Source organism: Takifugu rubripes, chromosome 11, assembly GCF_901000725.2.
Source record: "Takifugu rubripes chromosome 11, fTakRub1.2, whole genome shotgun sequence".
In the NCBI taxonomy this organism is placed as follows: Eukaryota; Metazoa; Chordata; class Actinopteri; order Tetraodontiformes; family Tetraodontidae; genus Takifugu; species Takifugu rubripes.
The window spans coordinates 12,855,732-12,880,186 of NC_042295.1; the positions used below are offsets into that span (position 1 = coordinate 12,855,732).

At 48.0% G+C, this 24,455-nt stretch overlaps 1 protein-coding gene and 1 long non-coding RNA gene across 2 annotated transcripts; one reads left to right on the forward strand and one right to left on the reverse strand.

Moving 5' to 3' along the window:
- Window positions 1-230: 230 nt before the first annotated feature.
- On the reverse strand, window positions 231-1,700 carry LOC115251441 (uncharacterized). The gene is made up of 2 exons (XR_003889998.1): window positions 1,576-1,700; window positions 231-1,138 (listed from the first exon to the last, which is right to left on the reverse strand). It is a non-coding gene; the product is annotated as an uncharacterized lncRNA (long non-coding RNA).
- Window positions 591-23,549, forward strand: cdon (cell adhesion associated, oncogene regulated). Its single transcript, XM_029843756.1, has 19 exons — window positions 591-1,030; window positions 11,392-11,530; window positions 12,058-12,336; window positions 12,648-12,794; window positions 13,353-13,496; window positions 13,571-13,861; window positions 13,938-14,210; window positions 16,216-16,484; window positions 16,759-16,933; window positions 17,618-17,734; window positions 18,239-18,442; window positions 18,721-18,902; window positions 19,306-19,411; window positions 20,572-20,694; window positions 20,942-21,133; window positions 21,218-21,498; window positions 21,590-21,669; window positions 22,544-22,803; window positions 22,909-23,549. Exons 2-19 carry the CDS (start codon window positions 11,458-11,460, stop codon window positions 23,061-23,063), a joined length of 3,351 nt encoding a protein of 1,116 aa, XP_029699616.1. The 5' UTR covers window positions 591-1,030; window positions 11,392-11,457; the 3' UTR covers window positions 23,064-23,549.
- The last annotated feature ends 906 nt before the right edge of the window (window positions 23,550-24,455 follow it).

Genomic DNA, 24,455 nt, shown 5'->3' on the forward strand with positions numbered 1-24,455 from the left:
GCCCAAGAAAACCGCCTGGCCCGAGCTGGGGCACATAATTACTGCCTCAGAAATTATTATGCTGTTTACTTATGCCCATACGCATAACAGATGACTGTTCCACACCCAGCTCCCACCCCCGATGTTTTCTTTGCTTTTCCAACTCTGGCTTTATTGCTTTTGAACATGTTCCTGTTCAACTAACTTTAATCCCATTCGACTCCTGTGGGCAGGTACAAGGACCAAGTAAATACGAATAAGCTCCAGTTTTATTACAATAAAACATGAACACAGTAACAGTAACAGTTGCAACATATATCTAAAATGTGTCCTGGATCAATCAGCAGTACATTTATTTTGTTATATTTTAATCTATAATTTGCAGTGATAGGAGGTTGTTTGTTTTTTTAATCATATTAGTGATCAACAGGTGTTCAGTCGATTCTTATTATTTCCAGCAGGTTAAGCGCTGAGGAGGACGGAGGAAGGGTTTTCTTTTCTTTCTTTTCAGATTGTAAAAGTTAATGCACAGTATGTATGGGCTACACCCACTCCGCACCCTCCTCTCCATGCAGGAGCCGTAAGGAGCTGTGGGGCTGGGACATTCCTGCAGCTCCGCCGCTGCCATGATTTGCTGAGCTATTCGACACTGCGCGCTTCAAAGATGCGTGTGCGGAGGACGCAGCGGCAGACAGAGCTCACGCACAGCCCCCTCTGACGGATTAGACTGGCTGGGAGAAGACTGGAACTTACGCTTTCTCCCCAAACGCAGCGCTCTCCGGTCCCTGCAGGAGACAACTCCGCGCTACCTCCAGCACAGCCACACCGGGAGGGGGGACCCCTCGCACCTTGGACGCGAAGCCAGCGCTGCTGCGCGGGTCTGAAAACTCTCCTTCTCTCGTCACCTCCGCCCGTTTTCATGTTCCTCCCGTCGTCCTGCCCTTTGAGCCCGCGTCTACTGGAGGGCCCCGTACGGATTTCCCTTCAGAAGAATGCGTGTTGCTCCTAATTCATCGGACAGCTCGCAGCTTTCAACCCTCCGGTACCAGAGGTAAGGACGGGCAGCAGGGGCGTCCCGGGCCGGCTGCTCTGCGTGCCTGCCCGGTGAGGGTGAGGAGGGGGGGTAGCCTACGGTGTTTTCCAGGACAGCGGGGCCAGTCTGGAAACAGCAAAAGCAAACGTGACGCTCAAAGAAGCCGATTGAATTAGTTCTCCGAACATTGGCGTCTTTTCTTTTGTCGGTGTCGGTGAAAGCGGAGAAGCGGCGGCTCTGTGCTGAGCGGGGGCGCCCATGTTCGGACACGGAGCTCACTGTGGATCAGTGTGGAGTGTACACATTACACATTACACATCACACATCACACATACGTGCACATTTACTGTGACTTTACCCCTCCGCAACGCCTATAACCCGCATTAAAACGGGGCCACTATTTTATACAGACAATATTCCTGACTTGTGTTGACTTCTCTCGCTTCAGATTACAAATCTGACTTTTTAAAATGCATTTTAATAGTTTTTAACCAAAGAAAGTTGTATCTTTAGTAGTCTCCTCCCTGTGAAATCAAAAGAAAAGACAGTAACACTTCACTTACTTCAATAATTTACATCCGGGCTGCATTTCTGTTCTGATGGATTGACTTTTTAAAATACTGAGTCTCCTCCATCACAGATGTATGTTGATGTCTGTTGAGTTGTTGAGCTACAACTCTGCTGTGATTGTGCATCTGTTTAAAGAGCCAGTCTTGTGCTACCTTTCCCACCGTCCAGAAGCAAGTCTGGTCCAAAGAGCCTTTATTGTTGAAACAAATTCACAGAAGATGTCGTAGATGTGGCGCAAATTGCTCATCGGTGCAGAACATTTCCCTGGATTTCACCTGCTTGCTCCAGTCAGATTGATATTAAAAATAGTGAATTAAGTAGATTTCCCTTGTCTCAAACGCACGAACACAGGTGGCAAAGGGAGATCGCTGCAGGTGTTGATCAGTCTCCTGCTGTAAAGTGGAAAGTTTACGGCAAACAAGAGGCTCAGTTTTCCACAGATATTTTTGGTTTTCAGTGATACTTTTGTACATTTTGAAAAAAACAGTATTAATCCAGGTGAAACTTTTACACCTTCTAGTAAATTAATGTAACGTCATGGCTGCAGAGAGCAGCTCAGGTCCATTTTTCCACTCCTGAAATAATTCTCGCTGTCTGATCTTCCCCCTCTATCATCGGGACTTTACAGGGACTTTTGTTACTCGGGGGTAATTCTCAGAAAATGGAACACTTAAGAGTTATTGGGAACAAAGCATCAGATCCTTCTCCAATGCATGACATCCAGTCAGAGGGACACACATGGCTGATCTGCGATAAAACACCTCAAGTTCAAACAGTTGCTCGTGTATTGTTGTATCGGCGGGGGACAAGAAGACACTTCCGATGCCTTTCAGATCCTTTCAGAGCTGCCTGATATTGGGGTGGCTTTCGCCAGGGCCGGAGAGAGATCGGCTCTTTGTGCTGGGGCTGAGACACCCACGGCATTTAAAGCACTGGACGGCAAAATGGCGTCATTTTAAGGCTCCTTTTACAGTATAAATCATATTTTGCACAACAAATGAGGCTGCAGCACCTGCTGCATTGTATACCCGATACCCCTGTGGGTTACTTTTATTTCCAGTTTCCACTTAAGTGTGGGAGTTTCTCTATGTTGGGTATGAAATAGATGGGAGAATTCTCCCTAAACCATTAGTGACCTGGCTCTTATCATACAGACCAAAACAGCACACAGCTACACCATTAGGAGAGTTTGAATAATGTTTGAGCCATTAACATGCTCGCTAATGATGAACACATGTTGCTGCTGAAGAACTATGCTAAGTGGGCAATTTGGATGTAAGCGTGTGTAATGATACCAGCCTCTGCTCTCATAATGGCTCTCTTGATTTTTCTGATCTGTTCTAATCACACCGACCGCTAACGAGGACACACATGACTGCCGAATGGTGGCAGACGAGGCAACGGGGTCATAAAAGTCTGCGAAATGAAGAAAATCCTCCATTAGTTGTTAGAAAGTGAATCCATGAACTGACCAAGGCTCCTTTTTTTGACCCGTTTCAACGGCAGAATATATATTAAGCAGGAATCAATAACAGCTAGCATTTGTTCTGTTTCAAGGATGAGTCAATGTTTGATGAGGGTGTGTCTCCGTGGGTCACCGAGGCTCAAAACTCCTCAGTTTTGTGGACAGACAGACTTGAAAACAGACATTTTGTTTTCACGCCACAGGCGGTTATTTTATTGCTCAGCATATATGCACGCATTCATCATCATCGCAGTATAAACATATATTGTGCAAGTATTTTATGGCTTAAAAAAGATGCCTTAAACCGTGTCGCTTACAAAGAGTTAAAGTTTCACTATTCCAGATTCAACAGTGTTATCTTATCATATCAAGCAACAATTTACTGCGATTGTTCTCTGAACATATGAATTATGAGCTGTAAAAACTCTTAATGTTTTCAATCTGGAGTCCAGCGCCAGAGTTTATCAGAGCAGAATTTACTGGACTGACTGCGGAAGGTTGAATTTTTAATCTCCGTCCAGCTTCTCCCAAACTAAAACCTGGCTTGTTCTGAACTTTTGACACATCGCCCGGCTCCGACGCTCATTGCTCCGGGACTGAGTCATCCCGCAGCAGGCCCACTAACGCTGGCCTTTACCCTGCAAACCCCGGCGTCCATTCACAGAGGACGGGCCCACAACTCAGAGCTCATTAGATGGACAGGCGGGAGTTTTGGGCAGCGTGCCAGAAGAGCCCTCATGTTCAAGGGGTTGGGACGGTGTGGGTGTGGGGGCGGGGGGGTGCTGATTGACAACGCCCAGCAGCCATGAGCAGGGGGTCAATGGGAAAGATGGGCAGGCCAGAGAAGGCGTTTGAGTCCTTGTGACTGCTGGGTTTGGTCGGTGCGCCCTGCAGCTGCAGCGCTCACCCAAAAAAAAAAAAAAAAAGACCCCACTTTTCTGCCTCCGTCTAAATTTATTCCCAGGAAAAGCCGCGAGCGGAATCAAATAACACGGCGCCGCGATGTAGACGCGGTAGCCGAGGTTGTCGCTCGCGTTTATACCGATCTGTCCTCTTATCTGCTCGGGGTTCACGCCTTCATTACTTAAACACCACAACGCTCGGTCTCAAGCCACCCCCGCCTCCCCACCCCCTGACAGATGATCCGCGCTGCCCGGCACTAACCGACAAGCATGCTCCTGCAGCAGGCAGCAGATAGGCCGCATGCTTCTGCAGCACGCCTCTTCCCAAATGTCAGAGGTGAAAGGGCCTCAGCTGATGTGTACACCAGCTTTCAACAGGCGCACGGATTAAGTTGCTAAAAATTCAGAACCTTGAAAGAGCTGAAAATGGATAATGGCTTTTCGAGAGACTGGAGGAATGAAATGGGAAACATCGGCGCTTAATTGTTAAAACAAACAAACAGTTTTTAGAACAGCAGAAACAGATGTTCCAGCCAGCCACCGAACTGCAGAGCGTGCTGGCGAGAGATGGGCAGCAAGAGGAAAGGAGGTCTGCTTCTTCTCTGAGGATGCTTCTTTTTCTGTTATTGTGATGGAAAAGGCAGGCCTCCCCTAAATATACATACATGCCTGTGTTCTCGGCGTGATAAGAGAATGTAAACCAGCAGCACTAGCCGCTCCGAACAGACACACACTGTCCATCTGACTGAAGCTCATGAAAATTCTTGGGCAGCAGATGGTTTCATTTGTGTGAAGCAAAAAGACGCGTTCTGAGTGAGATCACAGATGAAACCCTATACGTAGCTGCTCAACGCGATGAAAAGAGGGAAAGCTGGGAGGAGGTTTAAGTCTTTTTGTATGTTGCCCGAGTGAATATTAATAGCCTGCAGAGGCATCACAGTCATTCTAATTCATCCACCATTTTTGTTTTTCCTCTCCTTGTGCCAAAAACAACTGATTTTTCCCCACAATTGTGGTGTAAATGCTGATAAGATCCTCTGTTCCGCAGCCCTCTGAAGCTTTCTCAGGCCTGATTTTGGACGATGACGGCTCCCACAGCAAAAAGGAGATTTATTTTGCATCCTCTGCAACTTTCTTTTTGCTTGAAGAATCCCTTTTCCCTTTCCTGAAATGACAAAACCAAATATGCTCGAGTTCCTCCTAAGCGCGGGCCCCTGGAGTTAGCACTCCTCACTGAAACGACCACAGCTTTCTATTTCAAATGCTCAACCAATAAGTCATTTCTGACATGGTTTTTTTTTTTTTTTTTTTTTTTTGGGGCCCAGAATGTGAACGCTGTTAAAAAGCCAGAGCAAGGATCAGCAGGACTATATTAAGGCAAAGCTAGCGGCTGGCACTCCCCTCTGCCTGACAAACAGCCTGCTTGTTTGAAGGCCTGTTTTCCTCCCAGATCAGAGCGAGGCAGTGCGGGTACTCCTGCCGCCGCTTGCCTCCAGGCCTGTGGTTGCGGGTGCCATTTTGGGCCTGGCCTGCTCCACAATGTTGCCCCCTTTAGGAGGAGTTGAAGCCCTTATTATTATTATTTTTTTTAGAGAAGCAGAGGAAGTTAAGTCACACACGATGCGTTCAGCCTCCTGCATTGTTCTGGGAATGTTTCGAGATTCTATCTGATGGTCGGCATACTGCAGGAAGTTATTTTTTTCCCAATAGATGAAAGCGCATTTCTGGTTTGGCTGGCTCTAATCAAGTAAAATAACTCACCGCCGTCTCTCTGTGGGACACTTACACAGTAGCAAACGCACATAAACTTGCACAAAGGCAGCACTGAGCTAGCATAAACCAGGGTTCCTATATTATGGTTCTGCTGTACTCTTGTCATGAGGTTTTGTTTCTCTTGGCGAAAAAATGAACTACGTCACGAGCGGGTTGTTGTTCTCGCCTCTGTCGCTGCAGCCGTCAGGAGATCCTAAATATGGTGGGGAGGTTTTCACGACTTGAGCGATAGCCAGAAACGGAAAATCGGATGACTGGTGTGTTGATGTGTCAGCACCCAGTTTGCTTCACAATCGCTCAATTTGTTGCAAAACAGTGTAAATCTTTGGAATGTTGTCTGCGGGAGTGTGTATTTGTCTCTTCAAATTTGTATGTCTAAGGGGGGCTGGTTTGTTTGTTTGGGCTTTCGCAGCCTTTTGGACGTGGCAAAGAAGACAAATTATGTTTTGACCTCTCTACACGTGTTTGTTTTTCTTGGCTGAGGAGTTTTTGCAGACGAGACGTTCTGTCCTCCCCCCGCTGCCCGAGCATTCGGCCAGTTAGACGGTCTGTCAGCCTCAGCCTCACCGCCTTCGTGTAATTTGTCTTGACAAATCCAGCAAATACTTCTGATCGTCTTTTTGGGTCTCGCTCTACGAAACCTTTATTTATTTTTGAAATAACAGCAATTGATGTGTGTTTTATTTTGAAATTGCTCTTGGTCAGCAGCCAGCGAACCATCAGGAGGATGCTGAACAGAAACTGTTGTCTGCGTCTTTGCTCCTTGTTGCTATAGAGACACAGGCAATGACGGAATCCAGGAGAGTTTGGGGGAGAGTTGGGAGGCTGCGCTGAGGCGAAAGGCGACGGAACGGACGGGTCAGATCGTGGCGTACCCATATTTTAGAGTGCACATTAAAAAACAAAAACAGAGATGAGGTCTCGGCTTCCCTAACAGGAAGTGACGTCTCAGTTCTGCACTTAACTTAATAATAAATGATTAGATTGTGCCATATATTTTCCATGCGGGCTCATCGTTTGGGATCAGAATGCCTCGTCCCCTGCTCTGCTGCCACAATAGCGGCACAGACATGCCCCCCCCCCTCTCTGGGGTGAGGATTCAGGCTGTTGGCACATGTCGCAGATCAGCGTTGTAACAGCCTGGGGGCAAGATGGCCTTCTTGTGCATTCCTCCTTTCCATTAGAATTACCTTTTCGTCCGAGCAGACGCTCCCCTGTGGGCTGAAAGCCTGTGAAATCAGCCGGAAGGGCCCAGCGAGCTTCTACAATAGGCAGGGTTGTTAGTTACATGCGCTTTGCAAAAGGTCTCAAGGTGGCCTTGTATGGTGGTGATACCCGGGGATCTGTTTCCAGTGTCCGAGGCTGCTATTGAGTTTCGCCCCTGTGGTTAATCCCGCTGTTCATGACCTTGGGAAACAGCCTTAGCACACCACCCTCCTGTCTGTCCCCCTGTGTCCCCCTTACAGATTCCCAGGAAAAACAAGACGCCGTGGAACAATCTCCAATTAAGATGGGTCTTACATATTGTACCATTCAGTCCTTCTCACTCCCTCCCTTTCGCTTCCATCTCAGCCAACAGGCCCAAGGGTAGAATTAGTCTCACAGGTTCCTGCCCAGGCACTTTCGAAGGGTCGGGCTTTGCTGAACGGACATAATGCGGGGGAGGTGAAGGGGTGTGTGTGTGTGTCCTTGGTAAACAGGGCTTTGTGGGATGTGACTGTCTGATCCCAGGGGGCCTCTCTTTTCATTCTTTCTCACATGTGATCCCACAACATGGCGCCGTCGTCGGGCCTTCAGCATATCTGGGTTCTGGGACCTGTTTATCCCAACAATCACCCTACGCCCCTTGGATCCCGACTACTGAGTCCTCCTCCAGGGATGGAGGAGGACTGGGAGCGCTGTCTGCAGAAGGAGGCTGTCCTTGTGTCCTCTGTCTCACTCCAGTTAAACGGGGGCTTGAGTGCAGACGTTGCATTATGGATCCACTAAGCTGCCTTGAATGTGGTTTAATTCTTCTCCTAATTCCCATATTTGATTCCTAATCATGTCTCTCATTTTCTTTTTCTTTCCCATCCTTTCGCTCTCTTTCTCTGCCCCACTTTTAATAATGTCTGAGTCTTTAATCAGACAGAATACGGCCGTACTGGAGGCCCAGTCTTTCCACTCATTAGTTCTCTCTGTGGCCCCGGGCTGCCTCAGTGGACTCACTCAGAACATAGAAACCCATAATGGTCCCATAGAGTCTACTCTGGGCTTTTTTGGAGTTTCTGGGCCAACCTGAATGCAGTTAAGCTGAATCATCCTTCAGTTTTTGGCACACGCTGAGGCCCGAGCATCAATTATCTGTATTTTTCTCTCTCCGAGACAAATTGTGCGGGAGTAGAATGGTGCTGTGTACAAATTGGGCTAGAGTTCAGAATATTCTACTGTAAACTGCTGCACTATAAACATGCTGATGTATTGGTTTGCACTCCTCTAAAGACAGTTGTGTTTCTGGGGCAGAATAAGTTTGACTTCCTGGTTAAAAACAAGAATGATGTTTAAACAGTAAAATGCACCACTGAACTAGATTTGGTCATTTTGAGGACTGATGCCACATCGCCACAGGAAATATCCCAATAATCGTGTTTTTTTTCCCCCTACATTTCACCTCCCACTCACTGTTTCTCCAGTTTAAACCCCCATATTCCTTCACCTTCCCCCAATGCCTCATCTTCGTGTTTGGAATTATCTCCCATCTGCGATTGTCTCATTGAGTCCATCACACTCTGACTGCGGAGCTGAGGTATGTGCGCTTCAGATCCTCTGTCCGTGAGATGTGGGGCGTGTGCAGACAGGTTTAGGGTCTAACGCGTGAATCAGACACTGAACGCAGAGCAGATTAGTCCATCATTTGGAAGTCTTCCAGAAATGTTTCAGTCTTTTTTTTTTTGCATTTCTTTCTTATTGATTGCTGGATGCTTCCTGATTGTCTCTGTTCCTGAACTGAGCACAGAGCGGCTTCTTGATGTTTGCCCTCAGCTTTTGTTCATCTGAAGCATAAAAGCTTCAGTCAGCAGCACCAGTTGTGACCTGTTCTGGCCTCCAGGGCTTTGATGCTGCGCCACATTTCTTTTCTCCCTGTTTACCCAATCTGACAAGGATATGGGCCAGCCCCACATGTGGGCAGAAGGGGCCTTTAAGTAGTTCCTGCAGAGGCCTCGAAGAAATGCAGGTGCTAACCCCCCCTAGAACTCAAACCACTTTCCTTTCCCTGAGGGTAGCCTGACAGTGTGTTTATTTTCTCCAGTGCCATCACCGGGGAACTCTTTTGTCCCAGCAGGGGGTGTATGACGCTCCTGCTCGGCCTGGTTTGCTTTCAAGATGAGCAAATAAAGGTGCTGCCTGTCACTGGCATATCCACTGTGGTTTCCTCTGGAAGGAACCTTGACAGATTCAAACCCCAAGTGAGGGACAGGAGGCGTCTTTAAAAAGCCTGGGTCAGCCCCACACACCCAGAAAAACAGGAACTTTTCCACTTGAACCCACTGGCCCTTACCTCATTTATTTTCATAAACTGCCTCTCTCCGGCTTCAGTGGAGGAGTTTGTTTTATGCTCGAGGTGTCTCTGCAGTGTATGCATGGCTGATTCATCTGAAATGGTTGCCTTACATCTACAAGGTGCAGAAGTGCAGCAACAGGGCGACGGATCACATCTGGGACAAGCGAAGGAAATCTGCAATGTTGTTTCTATCTTACATAGCAAAATGAGGAGTTTAGAGAAGAATAATGGACTTTCTTTGTAGGCCATTTAGAGACAAATTGTCACTGGACCAGAGGAGACCATTCCTCATATGTCAGCTGCTTCCCCTTTTTTATCAGGGCGTTTGCTCAGGAGGAAGCAGGACTCTGCTTTCCATGCGGCCGGAGCTGCCAGCATCAGGATAACTCCCTGATATCCTCGCCGAGCCTGTCTCCATTGAAGCGGCCACATGGTGGCGGATGTCAAAGGAAAGCCAAACAGATAAGAAGCAGGAATGATGCCCCTGTGTTTCCTCGTTACTTCAGATCAAACGGAGAGATAGCAGACTCAGTGTGTGTGTATGTGTTTGTTTACACAAGACGCCCAGTAGGAGTTGTTGTACCTGAGTGTTACTCTCAGCTGGAGGAAGTAACCAGATAAAACAAGAGAGCGAATACATTGTGACACAGCTCTGTTTTCCCATCATATCCTGTGTCAATATGCCCCCACTTGGCAGTGTATTTTCATCCTGCTGTTGCTGTTATTGAAATTATATATCATTATTATGGTAGAGAGGAAAAGATAGTTTCCACTGATGACAATGATGAAGGCAGCATGCAGGGCCTGTCGCAACTCGTGGAATGGAGAAATGCTAGCTTGCACAATGTGGACTTGATCTGCCTGAAAGAGCATATGCAGACTAAAGCCTGAGATCCATCATGTGCATTCAAGTCAAAATTGCAGGCTGCTTTTATTGTTGCTCTTTCTGTGAAAATGTGAGCTACCAAGAAAGCAGCAGAAAACCTTGCAACCACTTTGACTGGGAAGCGTGCGCGGTTTTGTGTGGAAAAAACTATTAACACACTGAAAGCCGGAGCCAGAGGTGACCTTTGGGGGCTGGTCCAGGGCCACTAGACACCCGCTGGTTCACCATCTCTCTCTGCTCCCTGCTGACCTTTGGCTGGAGTGTGAGAAGGGGGCGGGGCCAGGAGCTGGAAGGGTTTATTATTTCCTGGTTCTCCTCTCCTGCTCTTCATTCTGAGGGACAAAAATGAAGACAGCAAAATCAATATGCAAATAAATTATCTGTCACTTGAAACAAACACGAGTTGCATTTACATTTTTTACCTTAATATTAAATAACGTCTCAAACAAATGGCATTTTCTGCAGCCCCTGACGTGCAGGGTGGGCGACAAAAGAAACAGTGTTCAGGTTGGAGCACAAGGTTAAAAACCTGTTCAGCTCCACCAATCCCACCTAGACATCATCCTTTTAATTTGGGCCACCCTTCAGCCCCGGTTGGACCTTCCGCTAACGTCTGTGAGCCACTGAAGCGCCAGTGTGAATGTCACAGCTGGACAGCCATTGTCCCTCTGGCCTCAGGCTCAAACCCTGGATACCAACCAGGAACCCCGGATCAAAGCTTCCCTGGATTATTTTAAGAAAAAGGAGTAGGAGGTGCCACAGTTGGAGGGGGTCAGGTTGAAAAGGATTGAGGAATGCTCCTAATTACGTGCCCTCCAGTGTGTCTGTGTCTGCACTTCAGGCTACAGTGAACCTATGAGGAAGCAACACGGTGTGACAAGAGAGTGATATTGAGAGCGAGGCGAGAGTCTCTCCAAAGCCACTCCATTAGCGGGAGACCTCAGCGGCCCAGCGGGAAAGAGAGGCAGGGGGGAGAAGGAGCTGGACATTCCAGCCTCTGTGGAGACTCAGAAGTGGGCGAGAAGAGGGGTCAGAGGAGACGGTGGAACGTGGAGATCAAGGAGTGTGTAAAGAGGATGTGTCATGAAGCTTAGCTTTGACGTATAGGATTCTTTTGGAAACAAACTGCTAAATACTGCTCGTCCGTCTTTTCAGATTCACATATTATGATCCATTTCCTGTTGCGTTTCCATTTGGAGCTCATTTGGGATATGTGTTCTTTCTCTTCCCCCATCATTGCAGGTTTGCTGAACAGACCAGTGCGTGTGGGTTGGACGACACGGCTGCTGGCAGGGGCTAAAGTGCACCATGGACAGTGGCCTGAGGGTCCTCCTGTCCACTGTGCTGTGTCTCAGCCAGTCTCTGCTCATCAGCTGCTCTCGTAAGTTGCCATCTCTGCGAGCTTAACGAGCGGTGAGGGACCTTTACGGAGTGTGAAAGGTGCCCCAGATAGTACAGACGGCACAAAGACCGCTCATTCAATCCATTTTCGCTTGCATGCATGGTTTCATCAGATATAAAATACCCGTTAAAAATCCATGGAAATGGGCAGGAAAACAGTTGTGGCTTTCAGAAATGTAAATCTGGCACCGTCCAATCCTCTGAAACTCAACTGATTCCAAGGGTCAAAGGTCAAGAGCATTCCATCCTCATCAAACTTCTTTAATATTATAGTTACCAAAGCTCTTTTGATCTTTAATGTCCTACGTAAGTGTTTCTGATTTGACATTTTCCCTGGAGTCATTAATGCCAGAATAATGCTATTCAACATTTTAATTAATCATACACTTGAAAACCCTGACAACTTGTGTCTGTAGAGATGTTTCCTTTAGACTTGGACTCTTTGGTTTGATTTGTATCAGGATGAATTTCATACATGATTTTGAACTTCTTTTGTCTTTTCCTCAGCTCACTCCTTGTCTTTCCTGTCTGAGCCCGTCTCTCTGGTTCAGAGTCGCGGTTCTGTCGCCCGTCTGCACTGCTCAGCGAGTCCTCCGTCGGCCGTGGTTTCCTGGCATTTCAGAGGTCTTCCCTTGGACAAAGCCACGCTGCCTGGCCTGGAGATCACCAAGGACTCCCTCATTATCTCCACCCTTAGCTCCGAACATGTTGGCGTCTACCAGTGTGTGGCACGTTCAGATCGTGGGTCAGCCATCGCCAGCCGCCCTGCACATGTTGCTATAGCAGGTACTTATGCAGATAAATACCCCATTGTGCAAACTTGCCCTGTAATCAGCACAGCAGTGATAAGAAATAGAGGAAAAGGAACACTTTCTCGTCCTTGGTCGCCTGCTGCTGAGTGGTGGAGGAGAAGGAAGCAGGTTTTTACTCAGGCATCCTTCCAGTCACCTATTGACCTTAATGAGCATGGAGCTTTCCTGTGTGCTGTGTTATTCTACGTCTTGCTAGAATCTACACTCAGATGGCCAGAGCAGGTTTCTTTCTTTACTATGCCCGTGCTCAGCATCACCTTCCTCTCTCTCTTTTTAAAAAAAAAGAAATATCTGAATACGAAGACGGCCGACGCCGTTCGCTGTTGGTGCAGGAAGGTAGCACCGTTCTACTAGAATGTCCTCTACCTCACAGCATCCCTCCTGCTCTGCCCAAGCTGAAAGTACGAGGGGAGCGACTGGAAGAATCAAAAGGTTTGTTTGACACCAGCAAAGTCGTCTGAATTTATGACCTGGCATCAGCAGAAGTTGGTGATCGGGAGCGTTGTCACGGTCCTGGAATTTCTTATCGGATATGATATTGTGGAGATTTCACTGTTATTTATGACACCAGAAGGAATAAAAGTCAGTTCAGTGATTAATTGTTACCATTTCCAGACATACACACAGAGGCATGAAGGAATTAAACATAATAAAAAACAGATGGATCAAAAATAAATCTATTGGTTAAAAAAATAATTAAACCCCTTAGATTGACAGAATCTTTGCTTTTAATTAATTATTATAATTATCGGAGTTATTGTCAAAAGACTGATCGTGGCAGCTTTGCTCTAGATGCTTAAATTTGATTTAAAAAGCCATTACATGGTATTTTACAACACTGGATGGAGACCACTAGGAGACAGAATGGACGGATTAATGGACAAGGAATATTTGTCCCTATGTTAGTTAATCCTTCCACAAATATAAAATCATCACTTCAATAAATGACACATTTGTTTGTGCTTTGTTTTTTTCTCCTCTTTTTTCCAGATGAGTATTTAGTTCTTCCATCTGGAAACCTCCAGATTGTCTCTGTATCAGCGCAGCATCAGGGCATGTACAAATGTGGTGCCTTCAACCCTGTTACCGGGGAAACCGTCTTTCAGTCTCATGGTACTAAGCTGTTAGTGAAAAGTAAGTCTGAAAACAAACATTGGCGCCTGCTGTTTTTGTTCTCTCCCTCTTATGCTTCTCACCTGTGTGTTCAGATTTAGGCTCCTCCCCCCCAGTGCGCATCATTTACCCCACCATGCCAGTGACTGTTTCAGTGCAGCGCTCGCAGCTGCTCCTGTTGGAGTGCGTCGTGTCGGGTAGTCCTGCAGCAGCAGCCAAGTGGTCAAGAAACGGTAAAGAGGTCACGCCGGGACCTTTTCACCATCTGCAGCATAACAACCTGGCCTTTGTTGCCGTGACAACGAGTGATGCAGGGACCTACAGCTGTACGGCCGAGGCGACCCAGGGGCCCGTCATCAGCGCCAGCTATACTGTGAACGTTCTTGGTAAGAACAGGCCCAGAAGGGTGGTGATGATGTCAAACTCGGGTGCGAAATTGATTTGTCTGCCGCTCCTCCACAGAGCCGGTGTCTGTCGTAGAGGGCCCCAACGACCTGGTCGTCACCGCCGGCTCTTCCGCTCACTTCACCTGCGCAGCCAAAGGGAACCCTTCCCCAAATGTCACCTGGCTGTTCAACGCTGACCCCATCCCGTCATCGTCGCGTCGCTTTCAGATCTCAGGATCCTCACTTGTTGTTACACAGGTAGCACCAGAGGATGAGGGCGTGTTCCAGTGTCTGCTGGACAACGGGGTCGGCACGGCAACATCATACGGGATGCTTACAGTACAGTCAGGTTTGCAAAGATTCATCTGATTTTTTAACATTTTCAAACTTGATGTGAGATAAAGATCAGGGAGGAATCATTTAAACCCTGACACAGAGACCTCAACTGACACGTAAGTGCAGTTTGGTCCAGAATCTTGCTGGCCCTGGAAAGCCCTGATGCCGATCAGCCAGGACCAGTGAAGGCCTGCACATACAGTATCAACAGGGAGCCTTCGCTCATTGAGTGTGTTTCTGAGGACTGGTAGGAGGCTTAGCCAAGGCCGCCCTCCTCCTGAGCCTTGAACTGAGCTTGAGCGTGAGAGTGAGCTTTGTGCACGCTGTCGGGGATAAGCTCCCAAACGCTGGAATGTAAGGAGTAGCCATGCAGGGTTAGGACGAGGAGCAGACCACCCAGCTGTCAACATCATACACAACTGCTTTTTATTTATGAACGCATCACAACCTCCCCCTTCTTCTACTCCCCTCCTCTCTCCCTCTTTCTCTCTCTCCCTTCACACCACGGCCCCATTCCTTGGCTCGGTCCTCCATCTGGTGATTAATACGGCAACGTGTGGCATATAGGGAGTGCAAATCAGCCGAGCTTGCTGGAAAACATTCGTTCTCCTTCCACAGAAGAATGAGGTCCCTACACAAACAGTGAACAGGATAAGATGATTGGTTCTCCCAACAGGAGTAAACACTTTTTTAAACGTACCAGGCACGAGAATGAGTCCAACAGCAATTTAGGCAGGGTTATCTGGAAGATCAATCTTTAACTACAGTAAACGATGTGCTTTTACCACAGCCTGGGATGAACCACATGGGACTAATTCTTATTAACAACCACTCTGCCCACAGTCTTCGTCAGCATGGATGATTAATTATGTCTGGCAGTTCCTTCCTAACAAATATATTTAGAATTGTTGGATACGATGTTATAACTATCCAAACTGTGGCTATGGGCTGCATGTGTAGCTCTTCAGATGCTCCTCTTTAATGGGTTGACCTTTGAACCCTAGCAGCAAACCTTTGACCAGGCAGAGCAGCACTTAGTCAGGATACAGCGCTCTGCACCGTCAGGATGGCCGTGGACGCTGCGGTCGTAATTGCCTCATGCTGCTTGTTGGCGGAGGATCCTTGGCTGTGGTTACTGCCGTGACTCATAGCTGTGGAGGGCAGGGAGGGAACAGGCAGGAGAGTGTGCGCTGCTGGATGTGGCGGCGGGGTCCGATTCTCTCCGGTATTTTAATGGCCGGTGTGTGGAATGTGTGGCAGCTGGTTGCAGTCCCGGGATCAGATCTAGTGTTACCAGCGGCGGGCCTGCTCAGGAAACTGCCGCTGCACACAACCCGGCGTAAACCCGGATCCCGGATCAAGGAGTCTGCAGACTCCTTCGACTTCACGTGTTTGGGTTTTAATACGTAATGACGGAGCTGTTTAACTTTAGAGGGGTAGCTTGGAGTCTCAGTGTCCTCTCTGTGTCCTCCAAAAAATTCCGGGCCAGGCTCTGCCAAAATAGTGTCAGCCATAATAAGGCTCCCAGCTCGCATGATTTGTCCAGGTGGAGTGCTCCGGTGCAGATTTAATAATAAAAAAAACAAACAAAGTGCTGTTATGCAGTGGCGCAGAGATCCAGGTTTTCCTTGTTATTTTATGTAGATTGGAAGGCTCGGTCCAAATGTAACACTTTCCAGCACATCTCGTCCTCGGAGGACACGAACGGCCACTCTTTCAGGCACTGACTGACTCCCATTGTTCCCATTGCTTCACCGTTTATTACATTATGTTTTCTCCGGTGAGGGGATTTCAAAACTCAAATTAGATCCAGGTTTTAGAGAAGAAATGGAAAAATGAAAATACTGAAGACCATTGTTTCTGTGGTATATTCAATATGTGATGTTATATTGTGAAATTAAAGGAAGTTACCATTAGAGTCCTGTAAATTGATTCTGATTGTATGTTTACTTATTTTTCATTGAAGCTGCTGCCTGAAACTAAAATGCACGTGACCTTTGACCTCTGTTATTTGACAGATCCTCAGCCGGGCTCCACGGGCACCACGCCAGAGGTCTCGCCGTCACTTCACCCCATGCAAAGCGATGAGGGCCACGAACTCTTGCCGGAAGATGAAGGCGACGCGCTCGACCCGCAACCCGACAGAGGGGGTGACCGTCCCGTCCCCGAGGCCCCCATCATCATCAGCCCTCCACAGACTCACAAGCCGGATTTGTACGATCTGGAGTGGAGAGCGGGACGTGATGGGGGGAGTCCAATCAACGCCTATTTTGTCAAATATCGCAAGGTGAGGTTAGGGTGTTGAAAATGGGTAAACACAGTTTATGTTTTAATAATAATAAAAATAATGTGTTGAGCAGAAATGAGCCAAAGATTTTCCTGTTTGCATCATTAATCTTTGTCTGACTATTAAAAAAAACAACATAGTCACCGAGGAAACTATGACAAACTCTCAGAGGGACGGTTGAATCCACTCCCTGTTAGTCAGACATACAAATAAACCAAATTTTGGTTTATGACAGACTAATGACTCCATTTCCCCAATTTTTACTGTTTGTCAGGTTGATGACATGGGAACGGTGGTGGGGAACTGGCATACGGTCCGCGTCCCTGGCAGCGAGAATACCTTACGTCTGTCGGACCTGGAGTCCTCCAGTCTCTACGAGGTGCTGATGGTGGCTCGGAATTCTGCAGGCGAGGGCCAGCCGGCCATGCTCACCTTCCGCACCGGCAAGGGTCAGTCTGCTCAAGATAAAGCGACACAGATAATTCTCCAGCCACCATTATAACACGATGGAGCTTCATCGTGGTTCTAAAGACTTTAAACCACCTCAGTGTACGACGACTGCCGTCCATATGATTTATAGCGTGATCAAATTGCTGCAACAGAGTTTGAATGACTTCAACTTGTCCAAAAACGGCCAAAAATGCTTTGCCACAGCAGCACTGACATAAATGTTCCCTGGTCAGAAATATGTACCATACTGCCAACATCCAGAGGTTATTACTTCCCAAGAGTCTTTTACAAAATGATCCTGGACTGCAAAATGCCAACTGCAGCCCAGACTCCCCAGAACAATGACTGCTCAGTGTGGAGTCTGTGATTTATCCCCAGTCTTTGCGATTTTATTCATTCACTTGCCATAAATGACTGCATCTTACAACACGTCTTCTTTAACCCCCCAATCTGTGATCTATGCCGCAGGAATGTAGATATCCCAAATTGAATCTAATCATAGGAATATTACACCAAGGTGATGGACAAAAATCTGTCTTTAGTATAATATCGAACCTTTCTCTCTCTCTCTCTCAAGCACACACACACACACACACATGCACACACCACAGAAAATCATGGCATCTTCTGGGATTATACCCCTGCTGGACACTGCATTCTTATGCCTCTCTTCCACCCCCCAGAAAAGACCATCACCTCCAACAAGAACCCGTCCAAGCCGCCCGTCATCTCTGTGCCCCCCAAAGCCCCAGAAGACAAAACCACCAACACACACTTTGGTGTGGTCATACATGACCGAGGTAAGCGTGGCTCAGCGCCGGCCACCTACTGTATTCCCGCTCAGATCGGGATTATGGGATGTGTACGCCGCCCCACTCAGATCTCGTGTTAGTGTTTAGCTGTGCTCTGCTTTGTTTCGTTCTGCTGAAAAGTCCAAACAGTGAAAGTGTGGCTGACACCTTGTTGTGACTGTGTGATGAAGGATGCACAGAGCTGTGAGCTTGTTTTATGCTCAGCTGTGTGTGTGTGTGTGTGTGTGTGTGTGTGTGTGTGTGTTATTGGCCATCCTGCAGGCCTACCTTGCTGAAACTAACACTGGTCTTTCACTAACTCTCTCTTCTCCCTCTCTTACTCTCTCCGGCCTCTCTCACTCTGTGGGCTAAGAGCCCAGGCAGTAAGTACACATAACTCAGCACGCTCGCTCACTGCGCTTTGTTTACTTTTGCAATACTCACGAATTGCGATGCGACGATGGCGACCGTCGGTTCGCTGCTGCATGACTCACTTTGAACTGTTTGCCGCAGTTCCAGAGGCCCCCGATCGCCCCACCATCTCCATGGCGACCGAGAGTTCGGTGTATGTCACCTGGGTCCCGAGAGCGAACGGCGGGTCTCCGATCACGGCGTTCCGTGTGGAGTACAGACGCGGCCGCAGCGCCGAGTGGATCGTCGCGGCGGATAATATCTCCCCTCTAAAGCTGTCGGTGGAAGTTCGCAATCTGGAGCCAGGTGAGGTTTCTAAGTGTGGAGAAAACGTTTGTTTAAATTTGAGGAGATTAATTTAAGGTTCGGAGGGTTTCATCTGCCCGGCTGAAACCCGCCATGCAACGCTTTGCTAATTTTTAAAGCATTTAAAGTTTTTCCTGTGTGTCTTTTAACTATTTCATTAGCAGAACCACCTGGGATTTCTATTTCAAAGTAACAGAAATGGCAGCGTTTGCTGGAATTAATTCTCCGATCGGTGGCATTTCCCCAACTGCACTGACGCATTCCTTCTCTTTCCTCAGCCTCCACCTACAAGTTTCGCGTCGTCGCCATGAACATGTACGGCGAGAGCCCGCACAGCATTCCCTCCAAACTGTACCAAGTGCCCCAGGCCAGCCCGCGTATCACAGAGCGACCTGTGGTCGGACCCCACATCTTATCTACGGACGCCATCAGCGACACGCAGATCATGCTGCGCTGGACTGTAAGTTAGCCTTCCGTCTGATCCCGAGTTGAAGATGCTGCGTGTGTTTCACACGTTTCAGCTGTTGTGTTCCCGCCGCCCTTTAATTGAGCAGCAGCGCTGATTGGAGCCCTTCTGCCGGAGATTAAGTCGACGTTTTGTTTCCATTCTGTGAAGCGGTTTGCCGTCCTCGCAACAGTTTGCAGATGGACGCTGAGAGCTCCCCACATTTTCTTAACCTCAAGCGGTCCCATTATTGCCTCGACTTCAAACGTTGCAATCACAGTCTCGCTTCCAGTGCTGCACATCTGCTGATAACAAACCACCTCCACTTACTTGCTGGAAAATTCCCTCTCTCTGTGTAATAATTGCCTCCCAGATCGCGCTACCCCAACTTAATCTGTTTTTTCCGCCCCCCCCCCAGTACAATCCCTCGAGTAACAACAACACTCCGATCCAAGGCTTCTACATTTACTACCGGCCCACAGACAGCGACAACGACGGCGACTACAAAAGAGATGTGGTGGAAGGTGAGGAAACTTTAACGCTTTTGGCCTCCTGTAAGCGAAACTCTTGCTCTGCAGATGAACTCGGGAGTTCGCAGGCTTGCGGTTTCTCGGAGTCAGGCGCGAGGAGTCGTGAGGAGTTGCGTTTCTTGCCGTTTGATTTACAGAGTGCTGTCTGTGTGCAGCAGGGCTTTCTGAAATGTGTTTTTAATAAATGGTAGCCAGAGCTGAAATACAAGCCCGGCTGGAGGAGCACGGCTCAGGTTGCCGCGTGGAATGCTAATAGTGGAGCCTGGTACAGAATTGGAGGCGGGACGTCCTGTCACTCTGCCCAAAATCCAAACATCTACATCTTAACACGCTGCTCATTGCCTCGGCCTTTTGTCACATCAAAAGTTTATGTAAATTTATGATCTAATGCCACTGTTTTTAATTTTTTTTTAAACTGAGAAGAAAGAAATGAGATTGAATTATAACAAATCATTCCAGTTTTTAGTAGCAGTAGGTGTTTAGATCCAGTTCCTTCACTTCTCTGTTCTCTTATTTTCTACTATCAGGTATCTGATAGTTAAATGAGTGTATTTTCGCAGAATCTGGGCTCTGCTTTTACATTGAACATCTGCTCTAAGCGTCTGATTCACAGAATGCTGCAGATTCAGCTTTTTCTCATTATTCCTGCATAAAGTGTTAACTCTGGGCAGATGCAGCACATCTGCATCGGCCTGTTCCAGCTCATATTGAACCAGAAAAAAGCAAAAACCAATAACCTCAGCTGTTGGAAATGTAGCATTTCCACTTTCTAGATTGACATGTCATCAGAGAGTGTGTTAGGACTGGTAGCGGCATTGTGTGTGTGTGTGTGTGTGTGTGTGTGTGTGAATATTGGACACAGGCCAGGACAAATATGAAGCTGCCGTATATGGAACTCATGTAGCGTAAAGCAACTGTCTGGAAACTCATGGGACCAGCAATGTAAGTGGGGGGGGGGGTGCATGGAGAGGAATGGAGTTGTGCAAAGTAGAGAGCGTGAGGCAACATGACTTCCGTGAATGTGTGAGACATAAAAAGAAGGTGCAGAAAGGAGTTTATTCAGGATATGGACTGATGTGTGTCAACACCGGCACCTGGAGGAAGACACGCCTCACCTTTGTCTCCCCTCCTCCCTCGCTTTCACATCTCCTCAGGGTTGAAACACTGGCACATGATTGGACACCTGCAGTCCGAGACCTCCTACGACATAAAGATGCAGTGCTTTAATGACGGGGGAGAGAGCGAGTACAGCAACGTCATGATCTGTGAGACCAGAGGTAAGAAAAACAGCAGAAATGAGTCACGTCAGGCAGACGGCCACTTTATCTTGACTCCCAGGCATGTTTCTGCGAAGGCTGCAGCTTTAATGGCGGGTACGAGTACCATAATTACACATAAATGCAGCGAGCTTTATGAGGTCAACAACAATGGATTGCATTTTACAGTCTGGTACTCTGTTATTTGCCTTTGTTGCTGGCAGCTGAAGAGCTTTTCCTCATGTCCCCTCTTCCCCCTCTGCCGCAGCACGTCAGTCCCCGGGGTCGCCCAGCCAGCACCCTGTCACCCCACCTGGCCCCCACCCTCAGGAACCACCCAGCCCGCCTGGATGGCTGTTGTACACCATTGTGGGCTGTATTTTGGGAGTGATGGTGCTCATCCTGCTGGCTTTTATCGCCATGTGTCTGTGGAGGAATCGCCAGCAGAGCAACATGCACAGTGAGTCATTTTTGTGTGTGTGTGGGGGGGGGGGGCTGGTCATTTAGCAACTTCAGAACTGACAAAATTCCATTTTTCTCCTAGAGTACAACCCTCCGGGGTACCTGTACCAGCCGACTGAAATGAACGGCCATGTTCTCGAGTACGCCACGCTGTCCGGCTCTGGCCACATCAATGGCGGCATCCCTGGGGGGTACAGCCATGGTGCCCTCATTCCCCAAGGATGCCACCACCTCCACCACAAACTCCCCAATGGCCTGACGCTGCTCAACGGCACCGGCAGCCTCTACTCACGCGGCCACGATGGCACCCTGGCCCACGGCAACCGCGACTGCGAGCACTCGCACCCGCACCACCACCACAACGTGAGTCTGTTGAGTCACCCACAACTGGAGGCGCAGCAGCACCAAAGGTGGGAGAGTGCTGGATCTAAATTGGTTTCTGTCCTGTCACCAGGGTGGGGGCATGTACACAGCACTTCCCCAGACAGAGTCATCGGACTGTATGAGCTGTCAGAACCTCTGCAACAACAACAGGTACAGAGTTGGTACCGCTTTCAGGACACGTCAACGCAGAAACGCACATTTAAAGTGCTCGTAAATATCTTATGAGTTGGTGTGAATTTTGGAGCTCCATTTCATATTTTCAAGTTTAAAAAAAAAGGCCAGAATGACAAAAATGATGCAGAACACCCTCTAAATTAATTTAGAAGAGTGTTTTTGCATGTTGGGATATAAAATCTTACCACTCACACACACACATTCTTGTACTTCTATTATTGAGAGGACTTTCATTGACATAATGCATTAGCCAGCCCCTTACCCTAACCCTCCCAGCTAACAGCCTGAGCCTGCCCCTAACCTAAGCCCAATCCTAACCCTAACCTCAAAACCATGTCTTAACCTTCAAGCAGTCCTCTGAATTTGTGAGGACCAGCCAAAATGTCCTCACTTTAGCAGTAAAATGCAGATTTTGGTACTAGGTTTGTAGCAGGGATTGGAGCACACACACAAATACACACATATAACCCAGCTAGTCTTGTTTATATACTTACAGGTCTCCAGCATCACAGTTTATACTGTGTGCACCCAGCCAGGAGACCTAATGAGCCTTGAGTTTTACCTCTGGCAATGGGGAAAAAGAGGGGGGGGGGTCACAATCCAGTTAGAGTGATGGGAAGCTGCACATGGAAACAATATGCACCTGTTTGTCTGCAGCTTTGTAGCATCACCGTCATTTAGAGGCAGAAAGACTGGAGATTTAATCTCTAGTACATCTGTTAATGATGATTTTTTTTTGCTGTGTTTGAGTCACATTAGAGTGATTTTAGAGTTTGTGCATGCAGAGGGAGAAGCAGAACGCCCCGCTCAGATCCTAAAGGAATCTCTCCACTGCCTTCTTTTTATACAGATGTTACAAGGCCAATGGCACTTTTCCTGGTGGCACTCTCCCTCTAATGCACCGCGTGGCTCCGTGCCAGCAGGACGGGCTGGAGATGGTGCCTCTGGGCCAGGTTACGTCTCAGTGCCTCGGTCCTGACGGTCAGATGCACCTCGGCGATCGGGGGGCCGAAGCCGGACAGAACCCAGAAGAGCAGAGGGAGTCTTCACCCTCGCAGCACTCCTGCTGTCTGGTCGGGAACAGCGAAAGATATCCGATGGAAAACACTGGTGAGCTTGGTTACTTCACACGTGTAAAATGAAAAGAAGCCAAGGATTAAAAGATTTATACAGCAGGTTGTAGATCGTAAATCCACCCTCCGCGTGTGTTTACAGCTGAGACGGAGGTGGAATACACGGACAGGGATGGGCCTGTGGTGTGCTGGGACAGTCTCGGCCTGCCAGACTTGGACTGTGACCAAAAGCCTGTTTGGATTTCCAGCAGCAGCCTGGCAGGAGAGCTGATCCAGGCCGGCCCACAGGAGGTCTGAACAAGGTCTGAGCAGGAGCAGAGCGCCCTGCAGTGAGCGGGACTTAGACAAACCGGGAGGACGAGAAGAAAGGCAGACGAAGGAAGGACAGCGGAGGACGTCAGAGACACTGTAGACTACGGTGACAAGGACAAAGACAAGGACAAGAATCTGTTGCTGGACTGAGCTGAGACCAGCTCTAAACTACAGTGGGTCTGAGTGAGGACAGAGAAGATCCTCAAAGACAGAAACTGTGTCCCACTGAAGGGAAAAAAACTCTTTAGATGACTTATTTATTTTTTGTAGTAGTAAAATATTATTTCATATGAATGTATCTGTTTTAAGGACAAACATTTGTCTTTTATATTATTTATGCCTTTCGGATGAGAAATACTTTTTATTTTTTTTGTTTTGTCTCTGTTTTCCACACAAGGGTGGAGATTAGAAATTGTCTGTAAAGTTTTGTAATAATATAAAGAGATGATATGGAAGAGTACGCAAAAGAAACTTGTTTTCAGCTTCATTCCTCCTCCTCCTCCTCATCTTCCTCCTGTATGCACGGAGCCCGATGAAGGCTTGTGAGGCATGAATTTCCCGGCCTCGGTCCAAAGCCATCGATATTTCTGGCAGGTCTTTGATGCGGTTTTGTGATGGACCATCCCGCTGCACTGACCCCTGAACTGCACACACACACACACACACACACACACACACACACACACAGTAGTTGCTCTCATGGCCTTGGTCTGGAACAGAAGAGGGATTTGCACCAAACAGAAGTATATCTGAAACCAGTCAGCTTTCCTTTAAAAATGTGAAGCAAAAACCTCCATGTCAGGTGTCTGTATGTGTGTGTGTGTGTGTGTGTGTGTGTGGGTGTGGGTGTGGGTGTGGGTGCATCAGCAGTGAAGATGTCTGCAGAGAACACATTCATAAAATGTGCTGTGTGTTGCTCCTCTGAAGCCTCAGGCTGCATTAGCCACCAGCGGGTTTAAAAGAATCGCCGTGACGTGCCGGTTGATTGGAGTTGACGGTGCCGCAGAGGGTGGATGACATGGCTCGGTGTGTGTTCCACTGAGGATGATGGTGCCTGTCTGCTCAGATTTGGGCCAGAGTCAGATGGCAGTCCTCGGGCTCAGGCTCGCCTGGCATCTCTCCTCCCTGTGATGGCATACGGGAAATTCCTGGTATCCAGAGTCTCCTGCTTTTAAAGTAGGTGTGGCATCTCCAGGCTTATTTTTAGTTTGATGGTAACACTTAGGTTGGCCGAACCGGCTTGCTGTGGCTTTCAATTATGCTTTACTCAGGAAAAGTGAGTGGAAAAACTCGGCCCATTGTGAGCTGCGCCCAGAACAGAGGGGAACAAAGCGACCAGTAGGAAGTGAAGTCGCAAAGGGGGCGGGGGACGGATTA

Coding starts and splice junctions, on each gene's coding strand:
- cdon (XM_029843756.1), top strand. CDS start 11,458: ATGGACAGTGGCCTGAGGGTCCTCCTGTCCACTGTGCTGTGTCTCAGC. Junction 14,211..16,215: donor GATGCTTACAGTACAGTCAG/GTTTGCAAAGAT, acceptor GTTATTTGACAG/ATCCTCAGCCGGGCTCCACG. Junction 19,412..20,571: donor CAAAAGAGATGTGGTGGAAG/GTGAGGAAACTT, acceptor ACATCTCCTCAG/GGTTGAAACACTGGCACATG.